Source organism: Dermochelys coriacea, chromosome 7, assembly GCF_009764565.3.
Source record: "Dermochelys coriacea isolate rDerCor1 chromosome 7, rDerCor1.pri.v4, whole genome shotgun sequence".
Lineage (NCBI taxonomy): Eukaryota > Metazoa > Chordata > Testudines > Dermochelyidae > Dermochelys > Dermochelys coriacea.
The window spans coordinates 99,127,739-99,146,069 of record NC_050074.1 but is presented as its reverse complement, the minus strand read 5'-3'; the positions used below and the strand labels follow the sequence as shown (position 1 = coordinate 99,146,069).

Below are 18,331 nucleotides of genomic sequence, written 5' to 3'. Positions count from 1 at the left end.
GCAGCGGCACCACTTTAACGTGGCTTGTGTAGTAGTGGCAGAGCGCTGGGCAGCTCCACAAGGGGTGTAGCTCCCAGCGCTGGTGCACTGTCTACACTGGTGCTTTACAGTGCTGAAACTTGCTGAGTTCAGGGCAGTGTTTCTTCACACCCCTGAGCTAGAAAGTTGCAGTGCTGTAAAGTGCCAGGGTAGACAAGCCCTAAGGAAAAGCGATACTGGGCTCCGAAGAGTTTTTCGTGCAGTTCTCCTCAGCTGGACAATGTTTTAGAGCAAGAAAACTGTTGGGATTCTTGGAGGCATGAGCGACTTCCTGGTTTGGGGGTGATGACTAGTAACTTTTGGATAGGGTGACCAGATGTCCTGATTTTATAGGGACAGTCCTGATTTTTGGGTCTTTTTCTTATATAGGCTCCTATTAACCCCCTCCTCCCATCCCAACTTTTCACATTTGCTGTCTGGTCACCCTACTTTTGGATTATGGATATTTATTATTAATTTCCATATATAATGTTCTCTTTAAAAGCATGTATTCTCTGAGTTAACCCAGTAGATGGCGTATGTGATCTTGCTGAGTAATTTTTATTGCAATAATAACTAACAACTCTGCTTCTTACTAAAATAAAATCCAATTATGTAAATTGTCTACCCAACTCTAATTTATATTGGAGTCACTTATTTGCTGTCAGTGAAGTGTTTATCTCTTTTATACTCTCTTGATCAGCCACTTTTCTGAATCCTTTAATAAATAGAATCCAGGAAACCAACATCAGCTTCAAATCAACAGACTTTCTTAGATATAAACAATAAAATGAAAGTGACAAAGCACCCATTCCCCAGAAAAAAGCAAACAAACACATTTCTAATTACAAGACAAATCAAAATCAGATTCACTGACTGCAGAATTGGAGAAAGGAAAAAAAGCATTATCACAGCAGGATATCCAAACACCAATGTATTTTATGCTGCAATTATTCTACAGTGCAAAGTAGTTATTTCAACAGTCAGCTACGAATTTCAGAGTACTGGAGGTAATACATTTCCATACAGGCAGTTATGTTAACACTACAGTATCTGAGCAAGTATATGATTATATCACTTAAACCAATCAAGTAACACATCTCACTTGCTAACTAACAGAAGAGAAGATGGATAAAGCAGCAAATGACTACTCAAATTATATTTTTGAGCAATTAAATTGTGCTAATCATTGTATAAAGTCATAAAGTGTAGTCCTCTTCAATGCCTAGAAACTTGTTAATATCTTGAAGCAGAACAGAAGACTAGTTTCTAATTAGCCTGTGCATATTGTAGCAAGTATGGAATTTGTGACCACACAATTGAAATTGTACTGAAGAAAAACAGTATTTACCTTTCTCAATAAAGCAACAATTTCTTTTGACCATACTGATGAATACTGCACACTTACAGTACTAAACAGCTGAATTAAAGACTCTACCGGGTTACTGGAGTGGATGTCGTAGGGTCTCTGAGGAAAAGAAAATGGAAATATGAAAAAAATACAATTCTTCCCTTTGAAGATTATTAAGAAAAATATCTGAAAACACTATCATATAAGACAGTAGAGGACACCAGACCCATCCACGAAGAAGTTCGTAAGCCATCACTCCTAAAGACCACCAATCAACTTCAAAGGAGTAGCCTGTTCCACCATTCAGAAAAGAGTGAAAAATCTCTGGAGCTAAATAAAAACAGAAAAGAAAACAATTTCTTCACTCTGGCTGTAGTATATGTTTACATCCCGCTGCAGATTTGGAGTAAGCATCAGTTTATGGATGCCATAATTACTTTTATTTATGCCATAAGTGGGACCTTACAAGACAAACAAGAAACAGAGTTTCTGTCCCAAACAGCTTACTGTCTAAGAGCTTAGTCATGCAAGGTGCTGAGTGCTCTCAGTTCCCACCCCAGTCAGTGGGAACTGCACCTCCCAGGAACAGGTCCTAAATTAATGCAGGAACAACAGGAACTGATGTCAACATTGGGATGTGGATGAGAGCAAACATAAGAGGGTCATGAGGTGTTTTAGGGAAAATAATTCACACATCTTGAGGGATAGACTGCTTGATTAATTAACTTTTCTGAATGACTAAGTTGCTTGCATTAATGTGTTAAATTAGTTCTATTACTTTGTGTTAGACACAAATTATAAAATGGTATGCTGTAAGTAGAGACAATTATTAGATAATATTTTAAATTGTAGAGACAATTATTAGATAATATTTCTTACCCATATATGGTTTGGTTCCAGCTAGCGCAGTTGCTCTTTCACCATCTCTGATTATTGTTGCAATATTAAAATCTGTTAAGTGTGCATGACCTTAGAAATAAAGACACATTTTTAAAGAGGTATTAATAAAATAGTCATAAATTGAACATTGTGTAACCTAGACACACATTAAATTATTCAGAAAACATTTGATGCTTGTTTACCAAAGGAGCAGGCAATGTGCCACCTGGCTCTTATTAAATGATCATAATAGATTCTAAAGGTTTTCTTAAGGTCCCGTCTTTTCAAATGGAAAACAATAGTTATTTTTATGCCTTATTAAATGCCAAACTTGAAGTACTGTTTTGTAGTCATTAAAAATGTCCAATTTATTCCAGCTAATACAAGCATCTGATCGGAGCTAAAATGAGTTACATATGGGCAAATGGATATACTGCTTTCTGCCCACACAGCAATGGATGCATAGTTATCAACTGTAACTTACAGTGGCTTTTCAAAGTACAAGAAGATGGCTTTTTGATTTCCACAGTACATAAATTAACTCCACATAAGGCAGCCATTACAATTACACATGCATTCATAAACACCTGTTGTCCATTATGTCTGCAATGAACTACCCTTTTCTAAAATGGCTTTAATGCTTTTGTGGAATGTTGGTTTGACAAAGAATCAAAGATGATTGTGAGGGAAAAGACTCTTTGGATCTAAAGGCCTAGTTCCTTGCCATTGTAGGGTTCTGAACCAGAAACTTTCACAAAATAAATAAATTTAAAAATTGGAAAATTTGCTGAGGTTTTGTTTTGCTTGCCAATTTTTCATCATTTTCTGCAACCGGGTCATTTTCCAAAATGTAAAGTCCAAATTAAAATAAAGGAACTGATTCCTGGTTAGTAAGCAAGAGGACAAGAGAAACAATGGTCAAATTCAATTTTTCAAATTAATAACATTTTTCATTTTTATTGTTGTTTTGAGGAAGAGTGGTTCAGTAGTTAGGGTAAGAGCTTGGACATCAGGAGATCCACGTTCAACACCCTGTTGCCATAGATTTCCCATGTGGTTCTGAACAAGTGACCTCCAATAGGCACTTAGTGGGATTTTCAGAAGTGCCAAGGCACCTAACTGCCATTGATTTCTGAACCTTTAGGTGCCTAAATACCGTTAAAAATCCATCCCATAGTCTCTCTATGCCTCAATTCCTCATCGGTAAAATGAAGATGAGTACTTCTCTTTCTCACAAGGGTGTGGTGAGGATAAATACATTAAAGATTGTGAGGCCTTCAGATACTACAGTGATGGGTACCATGTAAGTACCTTAGGCTATGTCTACACTTGCAGAGTTTTTGCACTGTAAGTTTCACCAGTGATAGGGAACTGGTGAAAGTAACACCCTGTTTTGTCAGTTTTCAGAGTAGCAGCCGTGTTAGTCTGTATTTGCAAAAAGAAAAGCAGTACTTGTGGCACCTTAGAGACTAACAAATTTATTAGAGCATAAGTTTTCGTGAGCTACAGCTCACTTCATCGGATGCATTTGGTGGAAAAAACAGAGGAGAGATTTATATACACACACAGAGAACATGAAACAATGGGTTTATCATACACACTGTAAGGAGAGTGATCACTTAAGATAAGCCATCACCAGCAGCAGGGGGGGGAAAGGAGGAAAACATTTCATGGTGACAAGCAAGGTAGGCTAATTCCAGCAGTTAACAAGAATATCAGAGGAACAGTGGGGGGTGGGGTGGGGGGGAGAATTCACTTCATTCCTAAGCCGTCAGAGAGTGTTTACATTAGCAGTACTTCCATGGGGATGAGAGCAGCACTCTAGGGCAGCTATCCCACAGTGCAGCTCTCTCCAGTTTGACTATGGGTCTTTTGGGAAGTGTGTGTGTGTGGGGGGGGGGGGGGGTTGATCACGGGGCATCCTGGATCCCTACACAGCCTCCTCTCCCCAAACACTGATCAGCTCCAGTAGCTCAGCATTGCTCCAATCAGGGGATCGTTTGCTCTGTGGAGCAGGCATTGTCACCTGGCCAGATAAGTGAGCACTTGCCAAGAAAACAGGAAGGGGAGTTTCAAAGTTCCTGGGGCTTTACAGGGGAAGGGGTGGATATCTGTTTACCTGGCAACAGAGCAGCAGAGCTGCTGGCCAGAGTGGTCACCTAGGCACTGTGGGATATCCTGGAGAGGTTAAAAGCTTTGTAACAGGAAGAACGTGTCTTCACTTGCACATCACTGCAAAAACATCACCTGTAAGAGCTGTATGCCTCTTGTGGAGATGGTTTTCTTTTTGTGATGAAACTTCCCAGTTTCACTGCAAAAAGTCATTGGCAAGTGTAGATGCTCCCATGGTTTTTGTGCAAAAAAAAGGACTTTTTCCGCTTTAAATGACAATCGTAGACATGCCCTTAGACAGAAGTGACTGAAAATTTTCAAAAATGTTATGAATATTTTCAGTTAGGCCTAGTGCTGAGAAGAGTCATGATCACAAAATGGAAAGAGATGGAAAAGGCCTCCTGGATCATCCAGCCAATTTCCCTGCAAAAGCAGGATTGTTCATGGGAGTATGTATTCATTATTCATTATTCGATGCCATCTGATTTTGATACCAGACTAAAAGGACATTTCAGAACAAAGGGAAGCCGTACAGAAATAGCAGCAAAAGTAGGAAGAGAAAAATAGAATTGTGGAGACCTCCTTCAGAGCATAATTTCTTATTTTGCAGTTTCTTTTAGAGCCAGAGTACCCATTCTTTTGGGGCAGCTGTGCCAAGTTATCAGACTGCAACATAAGTTGTATCAGCCAGGGTCTGATTTCTCTCATTCAGGTACTCATGATGAATTGTGAGACTGAGGTGTGGAGCAATCCAAGCTCCAGTTTGAGTTGTGTACAAGTGAACATGAGGCAGGCAATGATAGTACACCAATGTTCAGCACAGACTGGGATGGGGCAGGGGGAAGCCTAATGTGTCAGGAACAAACACTTAATAAGCTTAAATACTAATATCTGTGAACCACTAGTCTAGATCATCTCACATTTTTGTTCACATAGTTATAACAACTTTCCGGATCCTATATAAATAGTGAAGACAATAAGGAAATGCTAGTATTCTGCATTAAGACATTGCCATAGCAACATCTTAAATAAAAAGTCAAAAGCTGCTTCTTGGAATCTTGTTGGATGAAAGCAAGGTGGCCATTAAAATTTCCAAATATCCAATCTTGGAGTAACATGGAGAACTTTCTGTGTAGACATTAGGCATGGGCAAACCAGTTCAGATAAAATCAGAAGCAACTTCTCCAAACTCTCACTTAAAACTTCAACTGAGACCCTAAAAGATGCAAATAAAGTTTGAATATTTTCTCCCTATCTCTGCTTTTCCTATTTCTGGCCAGGACTAGAAACAGGAATTCCAAAATAACAGCAAGAAAAAATGCTTTTGATAGAAGAGCTCATGAAAATACCTATTCTTCTTAGATCTGCAGCCCAGTTTTGTACAGCTAACTAGTATAGATAGATTGGATAACGCTCAGATAAGAACTCAAAAGTTTGGATGTTTATCTGACCAGAGCATGGGCCTCTAAGCCTTTTGAGGTTCCCTATCACTAGCAGAATGTTTCTCTTATATCGTTGTGGAATTACTGCACAAATACCACATATTTAGGCTGATGTTTGGGGCCACTTTCAAGAGTTGGTTTATGGGTATATCAAAGTAAGCACTGTCCTTGCCACCAGAGGAGCTAATCCTGACTGAGATTCCCATTGCTAGATTGCCCAGGTGGTAGAAGAGACAGTAACCCCGCAGCTAGCAGCTTTTACTGCAAATAAAGAGCTTGCAGCATGTGGTTTTATGATTTCCACAAGTTTATAATATGCTCACAGTGTAAGAGCCACAAGTCCAAAGATTCTAACATGCACTTAGGAACCTGGTTGTTCCCCAGCCACTGTATCAGTTTTGTCTTTTCCCCATTATAGGGGATGGGCATCCCAGTTTGGATTTGGGGCTCCCAGGCAATGGGAATAAATCTCTCATCTTCCGGTTGGAGAAAAACAGCTCTCTCAGGCAGAGCTGGCTCTCTTTTTTTTTTTCTTTACTGCATGAACCCATGTATAAACCAACATGGCTTAAGTATAAACTGGCTTATCCATGAGTATGTATAGAAAGTCTTCCAAACAGCTTGTGGTCAGGGTAAGCTGGCAGTACCATATCCCTGCCATTTCTTCCTTCTTTGTGCAAGGCTGTCTGATAGCTATATGAATTATGCATATGAGACCAATGCTGCCTGACCTGAAAAGAGATGAAGACAGAGGGGTATGTGGACAAATTGTCAAGCAGTTGCTTATAAATCATCAAAAGCTCATTGGTCTGTTTGCATTCAAGTGTCTTCTCCAGAGCAAAAACATATTTTTAATGAAGGAAGATGCAGCACTCTCTCTTAAGTCCTTGAGAAAGATTTCAGAACAGCAAGAAAAGAGACATCACTACAGTTCAGTATAGCACTGAAGGAGGAAAATTTGTGTTGTAGTGAACTCCAATATTCCTTAATTCTTTAACTCTGATCATGCTTCCAATATAGCCAAGTCTGCTTTTTAAAAGAAACTGGCTACATGCCAATTCCATTTTTCATACTATTAAGGTGGCTGTTCATAGATTACTTGTGTAACAGACACATCACAGTAAAACTACTTTAGGTGGAGCATATAAAATCTGTGGTCAGTTCATCTACTCTGTCAAGGCAAACAAAAAAGAAATCCAACATGAGTTGCAGCAGGTCAACCAATTATTCCAAATCTTGCCTGGGGGATAGTTACTTTCAAGCCAAGCTAGAAATCTAGTCCAAAGCAAACCTCTCCCTCTCTCTCTCTCTCCTGTAAGGCTATTTTCTGCCTTGTATCTGATTGTGGCTCCCCAGCTGACATCTTTGGATGTTTCATGTCTGAATCAAGGGCAGAATAGCCCATTTTCTCCTCCTGTTTTCTCCTCTCATCTCATTCTTTCTATTTTATGCTCAATAGTTTTTCAGTGCTCTGCTATCTGCACCAGCTCTATTGAGCTTTCAGGTGGAATTCAAGCTGTTGGTTTGAACCTATAAAAGCCAAAAAGGATTAGAACTTGGATGCCTGAGAGATTGCCTGTCTTTCCCAATGATATACTGCAACAGCTAAGATCAGTAGAGGTGTGCAACCTGGAACACCTTCCATTTAAAACAGAGAGCTGCTAGTAGTACGTTCTCAGTGAAGAGTCTTGATCTTGTTTCCCACTTAGTTCCGTAAGAGCCCAAATTTGTTAATCTTCCAGGCAGGTTGTAGAGCCCATTCCCACCCCACCTCTTGTCCCCTTCTGTAAGGTTGCTGAAGAGAGTACAAGCTGAAGAGAAGATGTTTATGGGCAGTCTTTTGTTTCTGTTCATGTTGTGATTTTTAATGTATAGCCTGAGTGCCCAAAGCACAAGGTAGGTGACTACAATTGTATCTTTAAAGCTCAAAGTAAATATATAAATACCTCTTTTCTTGACTCCAAAGTACTGAAGATGAAAAATGATTGATACCTTGGCCTAAGGTATTTGTGGAAACAGGTCCCCAACATTTTTTAGCAACTAGCAGATTGGTAGGACACAAAGTAATTTTCTAATAGTTCATTTGATTGGAAACTATTGTATTAATATCTTTGAAGAAAAAAATAACACTTTTAAAAATCTCAGCCAGAAATATTATTTGTTCTAAAAATATAAGAGCTAGTTAAGATAAGCTTTGGTTTATGACAAACATACTTGAGACTTCATTCTCCCTTACCTTGCATAACTTGTGTGCAAAATTAATGTAAAATATTTCCAAACCAGAGAAGTAGTGTCTTGCTCCCACCTTGCCTAGGAGTAAATATGCACACAAGATGCATGGTAGTGGAGAATCAGGACCTAGGCTTGCAAGAGCTGCAGAGACAGACAAGGTTTGTTTTTTTCTTACCTTGCTCATCTAGAAGAATGTTGTCTGGTTTTACATCTCTAGGAAAAGAAATGAGGATGTATGTAAGAAGTTATGCAAATGGAAAAAGCAACTCAAAAGAAAAGCAAAACTATTTCTTGTGACCAACAATTAGGGTAGAAAATATAAAATAAAGTACCCTAGTATGAGAGAAATTATTCATGCATGTGCCATCTCTTATATGTGTAATAAATAAATGTTTTTCCTGTGCAATCATGCAAAAAAAAAAAGGGGGCGGGGACAAAACTCCCAGATCTTGCTCTTGCAAAACTCCTATTGAAATTAATACTGAAAGATTTGGTGTTTATTGTGAAGAACTTTGTAACTTTGAATCAAATACTGGGCCAGATTTATGCTGGGGTAAATTTAGAGAAAATCCAGGTAGCAAAGGACCAGCGCCAGTATAAATGAGGGCAGAATTTTAACCAAGGGGTCATATGGCCAGGTGCAATTTAAATAGGAGCTGTTTACTGAATACCAACTGTTAATGATGTTGGGATGCTCATTAGCATACAACACAATGAGGACAACTCCACCTTAAACTCAAACATAGACTGCAATGGACCTATGGCAGTTTGCATCAGGTGACGATCTGGCCCCTTATTCTCTAATGATCCTGATCGTCTCATTTATCGATGTTGGTTTATTTAGATTGTTAGTTTTCAACAGCTGAGACTAACAGATTTTGCTGTTACCTGTGAATAATATGCTGACTTCGTAAATAGTCTAGAGCTAGTGCCATCTCACAAATATAAAGCTTCACTGTTTCCTCCGTGAATTGAACATTTTGCTGTAGATGATACCGTAGATCACCACCTAGGAGTAAATCCACTACCATAAACATGTCTTCTTCGTCCTGAAAAGAGTACCTACAGAAAAAAAACACAAGTAAGTAAACAGAATAGCACCTTGCAAATTTCACAGGTGCTACAAAATGAAAGAGATTTTTTTTAATCCTAATTATACTCTACATGTTAAATGATAACAACCCTATCCTCTCCATTTACCCAAGTAAAGTTACAGGAATATCCTGGCTTCAATATTTACATCATTTTAATTGTGCATGCATGATTCAATATACTGTCTTGTATTTTTTAACTCATTACTGCTATGTTCTGTCTGGATGAACTAATTTGCATGCTGCCTTCTTCATTTTGTAACTTACACAGGCTATCCCATGCAAAATTTCTGTGAAGGGGCAGCAATACTCATTAATTTTACCCTACTTGCACAGTCCATTGTTATATCCAGGGCACTGTCATTTAACTCCTATATTCTTAACACACTTATTCTTCCTGATACAATCAAAACTGTGCTGGAATAATGAGCAGCAAACCAAATGTAGTTATCTGATAAACCTCCCTGCTATCAGCTCTAATGAGTCACCCACAAAGAATATGACAGCTTTCAGAGTAGCAGCCGTGTTAGTCTGTATTCGCAAAAAGAAAAGGAGTACTTGTGGCACCTTAGAGACTACCCACAGCCACTGTTAGCCAATCTACATTACAATTAAAATGTTAGTGCTGATTCTAGCCCCCTGACTGAGCCTCTAGCCACTTCTCTGACATCTAGTGTGAAGGATCTATGATGGGCCAGGGGAGACTGTCCTTGCTTGAGCAGTAGCATGAGGTCAATGTGTGTGGTGCTATGCTGCTCACTCTCAAAGGCCCCATTGTGGGGGGCATACCTATAATTCTTAGTTGAGCTGAGCAAAATTTTTTGGACAAATAATTTAGCTGATGAAAAATGCAGTTTCAGGCCAACTAAAACTGTTCACAGATTTGATGCCAATTTGCTAAATACTTTTGGCCCCCAAAAATGTTTTGGGATAGATTCATAAAACCAGAGGAGGACCCTGTTGTTTACCCAATGGCCTTGTGGTTAGAGCACTCAGCTGGGATAGGAGAGACCCAGGGTCAAGTCCCCATTCTGTCTGATTCAGAGCAGGGAGCTGAACTTTGGTTTCCCACATTTTAGATGAGCACCTTAACCACTAAGATATGGGATAATCTAGGTGGGGCTCTCAATCTCGCCTGTTGAAGCTGTTCCTTTTTGTATAAAATACTTAAATAGTCATTGGAGCAGGAATTTGAACTTGGATTTCTCACCTCCCAGCTGAGGCTTAGAAAGGGGGAGAGAGAACCTGGTTGGTTAGGTTGGGTGACTCACCTGGGTTGAGGTGATACCTGGGTTCCTGTCCCTGCTCCAATGAATACTCAGAAAGCCAGTACAGGATCTGCACCATTTATGCAGTGAGCCAAATTCTTCTCTAACACCATGTGCAAATCCTTTGAGGTCAACAGAACTGCACACAGCATGCATCATGGCAGCCTGCATGTCAACGGGATCATATGTTACAAAAGTTTATTGCTTATGTATTGTTTAAAAAAACCCTCATTATATATAGTATCAGCCAAACAAAATTAAAGGTCCCATCCCGTGTGGCGTTCACTGGGAATAAAGGGCCCTTTGAGTGCATTTAGCACTTTATGGGAAGGGCTGAGCAACTCACAGGATTAGGCCCTAAATTATTTAGTTGAAAATAGTTACCTGAGATTTCTAGGGATTCAGTTTCAGCCTGACCTTAACCAGGCCTAAAGTTTTTGTATCCACAGTTTTGTCAGCAGAAATAATTACAGGTGAAATTTGTCACTCACTTCTTTGAGAGTGCAATTTAGTGCAGTTTAAGCCTAAGCCTGAGGTCCATAGCTCCCATTGTTTTCCAGTGAGGTTGAGTGCTTAGCTCTGAAAATCAGACCATTAGACATCCAGTTACTGATTTGTGGCATGATCAGGAATATGGCCTGAACTGCACCAACGGGGAAGCTAGGCTATGAAAATCTGGTCTCCAGTTTCAACACTCTGCACTAATGATTTTCACTGTGAGAAACATTGTCAGTCCCTACTAACCATTCACACAGAGCTACATAGTTCCCTGTTAAAAGAAAAGGAGTACTTGTGGCACCTTAGAGACTAACAAATTTATTAGAGCATAAGCTTTCGTGAGCTACAGCTCACTTCATCGGATGCATTATATATTTTATGAATCACTCACCTCATTAACAGGTAAAGTTTGGGACTCTGCTAAAGACCCATTTCATTTTAACTTCAGACTCATTCTAAATGCAGATTTCCTGTATTTTTCATAAACTGATTTTTTTCTTTTTTGAAAATAAAGTAATAATAATAAGAAGAAAGAAAATTTGAAAGTAAGAGAATACAAGGGCTAATTTAACTCATAGAATGTCAGAGCAGGAGCCTTATATCAGTTACAAAATAGAAAGGTCTTTTTAAAATCTGAAACAAGTGGCTTTTGTGAGAACCCCCACCAAACTCTGGACATAACTCAAAAGAATTTCCAGTAGTTGTTTGTGACAACAGTACTACTTAGTGAATTACATGTGGGATTTTGTGATGCATGCATCACAAATTATGCTTCACAAATTTCTGTTCTTATACTGAATGTGTGCTAGAAAGGAATGTACAATTCATTCTGATCGTGCTAAGAGAAAACACTTTCTTAACAACCTCAGTAGAGCAATTGTTAAAATGGTTTGACAAACTCAGGCTGATTGTCTTGACTATACTGAAGAGATTTATTGAATCTAATCCTAAGGAATTATGCATAAACTTTATTTCATAATTTTATTTTAGTGCTATTGGGGCTTTTTCAATCTTCGGGAAATTTTACTTCTCATTAACATGGCTGGAGGATTAGCACTGACTAATAGAGACTGACTCCTTGAAGCAAACATCCCTGCCAACTCTATCAATGCAGCTTCAGCCTGTCCTGCTATCAGATTTGTGGATCTTTCCTGAGAAAAAGTGCCAGTCATTGCTGATGTCTTTGTGAGGTCAAACAATATGCAACAGGGATTAATTTTAGACTAACAAACACATTTCATTTGTGACATAAACTCTGGAATCCAACAGGAAATTTGGAACCTATTAGAGAAAACTATGGCACTATCAATACACTTCACTGCATTTTTTATTTTAAAAAATCACCTTATTTACCTGTTACTTTATGAATACAGTCTTCATTTTATCATTATAACACACTTTTCTAAACGGCAGAGAAGATGTGACTGCATGAGTCTTTAGGTAATTTGAAAAACTGCTGGATTGGAAATACTGGCTACCTGATTCCATTATATTCTCCAGATTTCAAATGAGGAATTGGGGTTTTACAAAAAGCTACTTTATCATTTGAAATAATATACTATAAACTGTAACAAAGGATGCATGAAGCCATTTGAAAAATATAAAAGCAACTCAAAATTTTAAGCTACGCCAATGTTCAGTTTGGATAAGGATGGCCAATCTCTCTCCCTCTCTTTCTCACTTTCATCCTCTTTCCCAGTACGGCCACATCACCCTCCCTTCTTGTAACCTTCTTACCTGACCCCAGCTTCCTTCCACCAAGCTATATAGATTTGACCTTTCCCACTGTCTATAAATATGGGTCATGGATCCATTCCTGTATCTTCCAATATTACCTCTTTCCTAATGCTTTCTTTGAATATTCTATCATGGAACTCAGTAGTTCTGAATACCTGAATACCTGTTTGTTGGGCCTGGCTGCCAATGAATCTTATGAGCATTCATGCATTAAATGCTCTCTTGGCACAGCGTCTCTGAGCATGCACAATTTGAATTCAGCTTCCAGGGCCCATCAAGGAAGATGACAGACTTACTGAGATTTGCTGATCCCTGCAAAAGAGCATGTGTGGTGGGGAGGCAAGAGCAATTGCAGCAGGGGTAACTTGGATCAGGACCCATTAGAGGGTCATGAAGATGGTGGTGGAAGGAACATCAAATATTTTGATAAACTTCAGATAAATATCTGGACTATTGCCATGGTCATCAAAAATGAACTTATGATCCTTTGGGGCTTATTGGATCATTTTCTATCATCAGCCAATAGATTTAGGTTGTGCAAAAGTGAATACCGAAAATAAGTCTGAATTATAAAGGAATGCACTTTTAATTGACCAGTTTAACTTTTTATAAAGCATTTTGTTTACAACAAGGCTTTCAATAATTGCCATATGGCTGATAATTTGAATAGACTACTTAAATATGTCTCAAAAGGACAACACTAGCTAAGGTGATTACATTTGAAATTGCTCAGTATTAATATGAGTTCAAACTTGATCATGTATCCATTGGCAAAGACGATGCAATGACTGGTTCACTGCAACAAATACCAATGATTTGACTCTTAATTTTTGCAATTATTTCCTTATAGCACAGCTAAAGTCTAAAAATTGTTTTGATCCATAAAAAGCTTTTGAAATGGATCTTTGGATGCTCACTGTATAGCATGAGATGTAAGGTGCCGCTGGAGCATCTGTATGACCATATTTTATATAGTCTGGCCACCCTCCTCACAGGCCTCTCTTTGTCATCCTGGCCTCCATTTAGCAAGATTACTTAAACATGTGCCCAACTTAAAGTGCATATTTAAACTGCCTTGATGAACTGGGGCCCCTCTAATAGGGCCTACCTAGCAAAATCTTACTTCTAGTGCTTATGATCCAGAGCAGTCCATTTACCCAGTACGTAGCAAGTGTTTGCAAGATCAATTCCTTTAGAATGAAAGATTCCTGAGAGACAGGAACCATGTGTAAAGCCCCATACTCTTTTAGTACATTTGTACCATGTTGCTGGCATTATTATTATTTATTGTTATTTATTATTAAGATGGTAAACAATCTACATCATGGAGAGCTACCAGTTTCTTTTAATTCTTTAAATTCCAGTTTGTGCCTGATACAAGGATTACAAAATATAGCACACAATTCATGATGAAAAAGTAAAGAACATGGACAGAATCACAGTGATCAGTATCTCCATACATAAAGTACAATAATGTATGAGCTCTTTAATTAAATACTATGATTAAATTGTTTGACTGCATCAAGGTTCCTTTGCCAAACTTCACTTTAACATGTTGTATTGCAAAATTATTTTAAATTTAACTTGAAAAGTGTTAGCCGAACAGTTATTTGATTTTCAGATTTGAAAGAAAACTTGCTTACCAATTTAAAAAAAAATTCTAAAGAATTTTCTGTAAGATAATTTATCAAATGCATTTAAAAATGTGCCTTAAAATGTAGACATCTTAGCTGTCAGGACAGATTCCTCGAGTTTTCACATAAGCAAGAAATCCACTGATAATATAGGGACAACTCAGTAGATTTCTTTCATCGCCCCTTGTCAAGTGCAAACTGTCTGACTATGAGTGTTACTGTAAGGTGTTTGTGAATGCATGCAGTCACCAGAAGTGTACATCAGAAAAGAAGATATTCACCAGAGATTCACCAAGAATACATGCTCTATTTCCTGCAGGATCTCTAATTCTCTAAACACGTTTCGAACCTCATCTCTTTCGATGCATTGTTGTTTGTTCATGTACTTCATGGCATACATCTTCTCCGTATCTCTCTTTTGTACAATACACACCTAGAACCACACACACACAAAAAAAAGTAGATGACAGTGATATACCTTTACTTGATGTTTTATCTGACTATAGCTGTATCATTTGGTGTCTTGGGGCTCAAATATGTGTGGTATTCAGCACAGTGCTAATTAAACTAGTGGGGATGGGGTGAAAGGAACACTTGGCAAAATCAGGCCCATTTTAATTCAGGCGCTCTTTAAATATTGGCCTGTACAAAGTTATCAGTTCAAATACTTGTGGACTGTAGAAGATGTTTGAATTCTGAACTGGATCTGAATCAGAATTTTAGAACTGACCCTTTATCTTTATAATAGGCCAAATCAGAATCCCACATTCAAACATCCTCGAACTCTGGAGTGATCAAAATGTAGATCTGAATTTTGTTGACATCGTTTAAACTCAATTCCCATCTACAGTCACTAGGCACTCCTTGTGCACCCATATGACTGCAGCCATGTGAATGGCACACCTAATGGGTCAGGTATGCCCTTTTATTCATAGCAGTATTTGTTGTTTTATGCCTTAGCTCCTAAAAGCTTCCACCACGGATCAGGGCTCTAGAGTGCTCCAGTCCAGACACCCTTCCTTCACTGCTGTTGCTTAGTTTTTTTCACCACTCAATTCATGAAATTGCAGACAACTGACAAAGATTCAAATGGTCTATTTAAAAAGAAGGTTCTTTAAGAATAAATTAAAAACAAGATTAAGACAAAAGAAATAGACTGTATAACAGATCTAGTCTCATACTTGGAAAGAGTTAAGCTAGGCAGGTACATATTCATGCTTAGTTACAGTAACTAAGTAAAGAAACTTACATTTCTAGGGAGCATTTTTTTCCTTTTCTCCCTTGTGATCCATTTGGCCACCAAGCCTATCAGTCCCATGTAGCTTATAGTATTAGGTCTCTTTCACAGTCCTCTTATGCATTTCTGGTTCCTTTGATATAACTGTCTTATTATCACAAACATCTCCTTCCCCAGGTCTGGTCTACACTACAAAGATGGATTGACCTAAGTCGACTTGTTTCACATAGGTTTGTATTATCCAAACCTAAATGTCTCCCATCAACTTAAGCACAATTACAGCCCCCCCGCAGCACCCCTGCCAAATGATGCACAGCCACAGTTGACCTATTTTATCAGCATAGTGCTAATGTAGACACTGCATCACCTGTGCCAACCCTAATTGTCCTCCAGCAGTTATCCCACAATGCACCATTCCCTATGACAATGGTCACTCTGGTCACAATTTTGAACTCTACTGCCCAGAGGTCATAGATCCTGGAAGCCTGTCGCACCCCACCCTCTTTAAAAACCTCAACATGTTTTTGAAATGCCTTTTCCTGGTTGGCCACCTTGGTGAGCAAACCTTCTAGCCCACCTTTGCGAGCATCTGCCAGCTCTGCACTGACAGAGAACTATACTTCGACATGCTCCTGCCTGGACTAGAGCAGAAGTCCAGGATCTCCTTGGCCTCTGGGAAGAAGAGGCTGTGCAAGCCTAGCTAAGGAGCAGCTGAAGGAACACAGATATCTTCACGAAGATTGCACCGGGGATGCTAAACTTTGAGCATGACAGGGATGAGAATCAATGCCGGGTGAAAGCCAAGGAACTTTGGCAGGCCTATCAGAAAGTGAGGGAAAGCAACAACAAATCTGGGGCTACCCAGGAGGCTACTTCTACTGTAAACCGTATGCCAGACTTGGTGGGAACTCCACCAGCACCCTGAATGTGACTGTTGACACTGCATTATACCCAGGTATGATAACTCCTGCAGTGCACAGGGAGGAGGATGAAGAGGGGATAGGGGACGTGGAAGGTGAGCCTGCAGCGAGCCAGGAGCTCTTCAAAATTCCACTGTAGTTGGGCCAGTCCCAACAGGCAAGCACAGATAAGCCTGGAGATGGAGGGGAAGGGAGCTCAGGTACATGCACAGATGCATTATTCCTTACAAGCAGTTTGTTTCCCTTTTCGGTGCCTGAAACCTCTCCTTCCTGGCTCCCTCTGCCTTTCTTCGCTTTTTAAAAATAGCACTTATCCCATCAGCCCAGTTAGAGAACAAATTCATCAACTTTTGTATCTTCACTTTACTTTTAAAACCAGCACTGGAAATACGATTAAAATTAATGCTTTAGAATGCATATTTAGTTGACACTTTAATGAACTACGACATGTTAGGAAATTAATTAAAAAAAATTTAATGTAGCAGTCCAATTGACACAATCCACAACAGATCACTGCCCTCCTCCGGATAGAGGTAGAATGAAGAGATACAACTGATGTTCGCTTTTCCATTCTTTGGCCTATTGAGTTAGACAGGGGACCCACAATTCTCCCCAGGGGGAATACTTTGTTTATCTGAAGAGGATGTCTCTCTTATCTTCTTCAACAATCTCTCAACTTTCATGGAAATGCTCTACAACCCTCTCCCAAACATTTCTAGGGATGGCAACCTTGTGTTTTCCCAGGCGATAGGAGACAGCCCCATGCCACTCTGTGATGAGTTCTGCTGGCACCATTACAATAAGCAGACTAGCAACATATGGACCAAGGGGCTTCGGCATGCCAGTAATTGCAATGTTCTCTGGATCTTTGTCACCCTGAGGAGTGAGATGTTAGTCAAAATCACCACTGTATGTGAAAATATTAGCAATATTTACTACACTTTCCCTATACTCATACCAAGGAGCAGTCAGCATCTAAACCGTCAATGCAACAGTTTCCATGACCCCCATAATACTCTGTATTAACCATGGCTTAAGCTGAAGAGTGATGCTGTAACAAGGTGCTTCAAAGCTAAAGTGACAATTAGCATTTTGTATTAAAGATTTTTATGGAAATAAAGTAAGAGAGTTGTGAGACTTACCTTTCCCTTGCCATTGTGACTGTAAATATAATGCTGTATCTGTATGTTTTAATCAGCAGCCTCTAGCATGGGGGCCTTCAGAGGTGCCCCCTCCATGTCTGCTGAATGCCTGACCTAGATCGGGGAAGAAGGAAGCAGACCAGGGAGGACATGTTTTGTGATATCTTCCAGTGCTCCACAGCGGCTGACTGTGAACATGGGGATTGGAGGAGCCAAATGGCTAAAATCAGGGTAAGGGCCAGGAATGGAAAGACTGTTTAGAAAGGTTGTTGGAGGAGAGGCAAAGGACAGAGAAGTAAGGCAGGAAATGCACCAGGACATTATGGGTTTGCTCAGGCAACAAACGCAGATGTTGCAGAACATTATTGAGCTAAATGCCCAAAGACCGAATACACAGCTGCCTTGCCATTCCATGGAAAACTCTGTGATCACTAATCCCTATCACAGCATACCAGGTGGCAGCAGAACATGAACCCTTACCCCTACCACTCCATGGCAGGGGAAAACAAATAGAACGATGACTGGACTTATTTTGATCAGTGATAACTACTGAATAAGCCAGAAAGCACAGTCCCCTACTTGTTTTTTACCATGAATGAAACATTGTAATATTGAATACATAAACATGCATGTTTTACTCAGTTTTTATAAGAATGCATCACACTCTTACAGTGCTGCTAAAATGTTTAACTTGTTTATTTGCACTTTAACTTTGTTTCCCATTTATTTGCACACAAAGTTTTATTTTTTTGAAATGCAGAGTATATTTT

General features: G+C 39.3%; 1 protein-coding gene across 1 annotated transcript in view; it reads right to left on the bottom strand.

The window, feature by feature from the left end:
* The window catches only part of STK32C (serine/threonine kinase 32C), a 255,814-nt gene that overhangs the window by 9,786 nt on the left and 227,697 nt on the right, over positions 1–18,331 (bottom strand). The window contains exons 3-8 of the mRNA XM_038411624.2: positions 14,544–14,695; positions 8,923–9,096; positions 8,210–8,247; positions 2,249–2,338; positions 1,596–1,699; positions 1,370–1,486 (exon numbers count right to left, since the gene is read on the bottom strand). Of these exons, the coding sequence (XP_038267552.1) occupies positions 1,370–1,486; positions 1,596–1,699; positions 2,249–2,338; positions 8,210–8,247; positions 8,923–9,096; positions 14,544–14,695 (675 nt within the window). The remainder of the gene's footprint in view (positions 1–1,369; positions 1,487–1,595; positions 1,700–2,248; positions 2,339–8,209; positions 8,248–8,922; positions 9,097–14,543; positions 14,696–18,331) is intronic.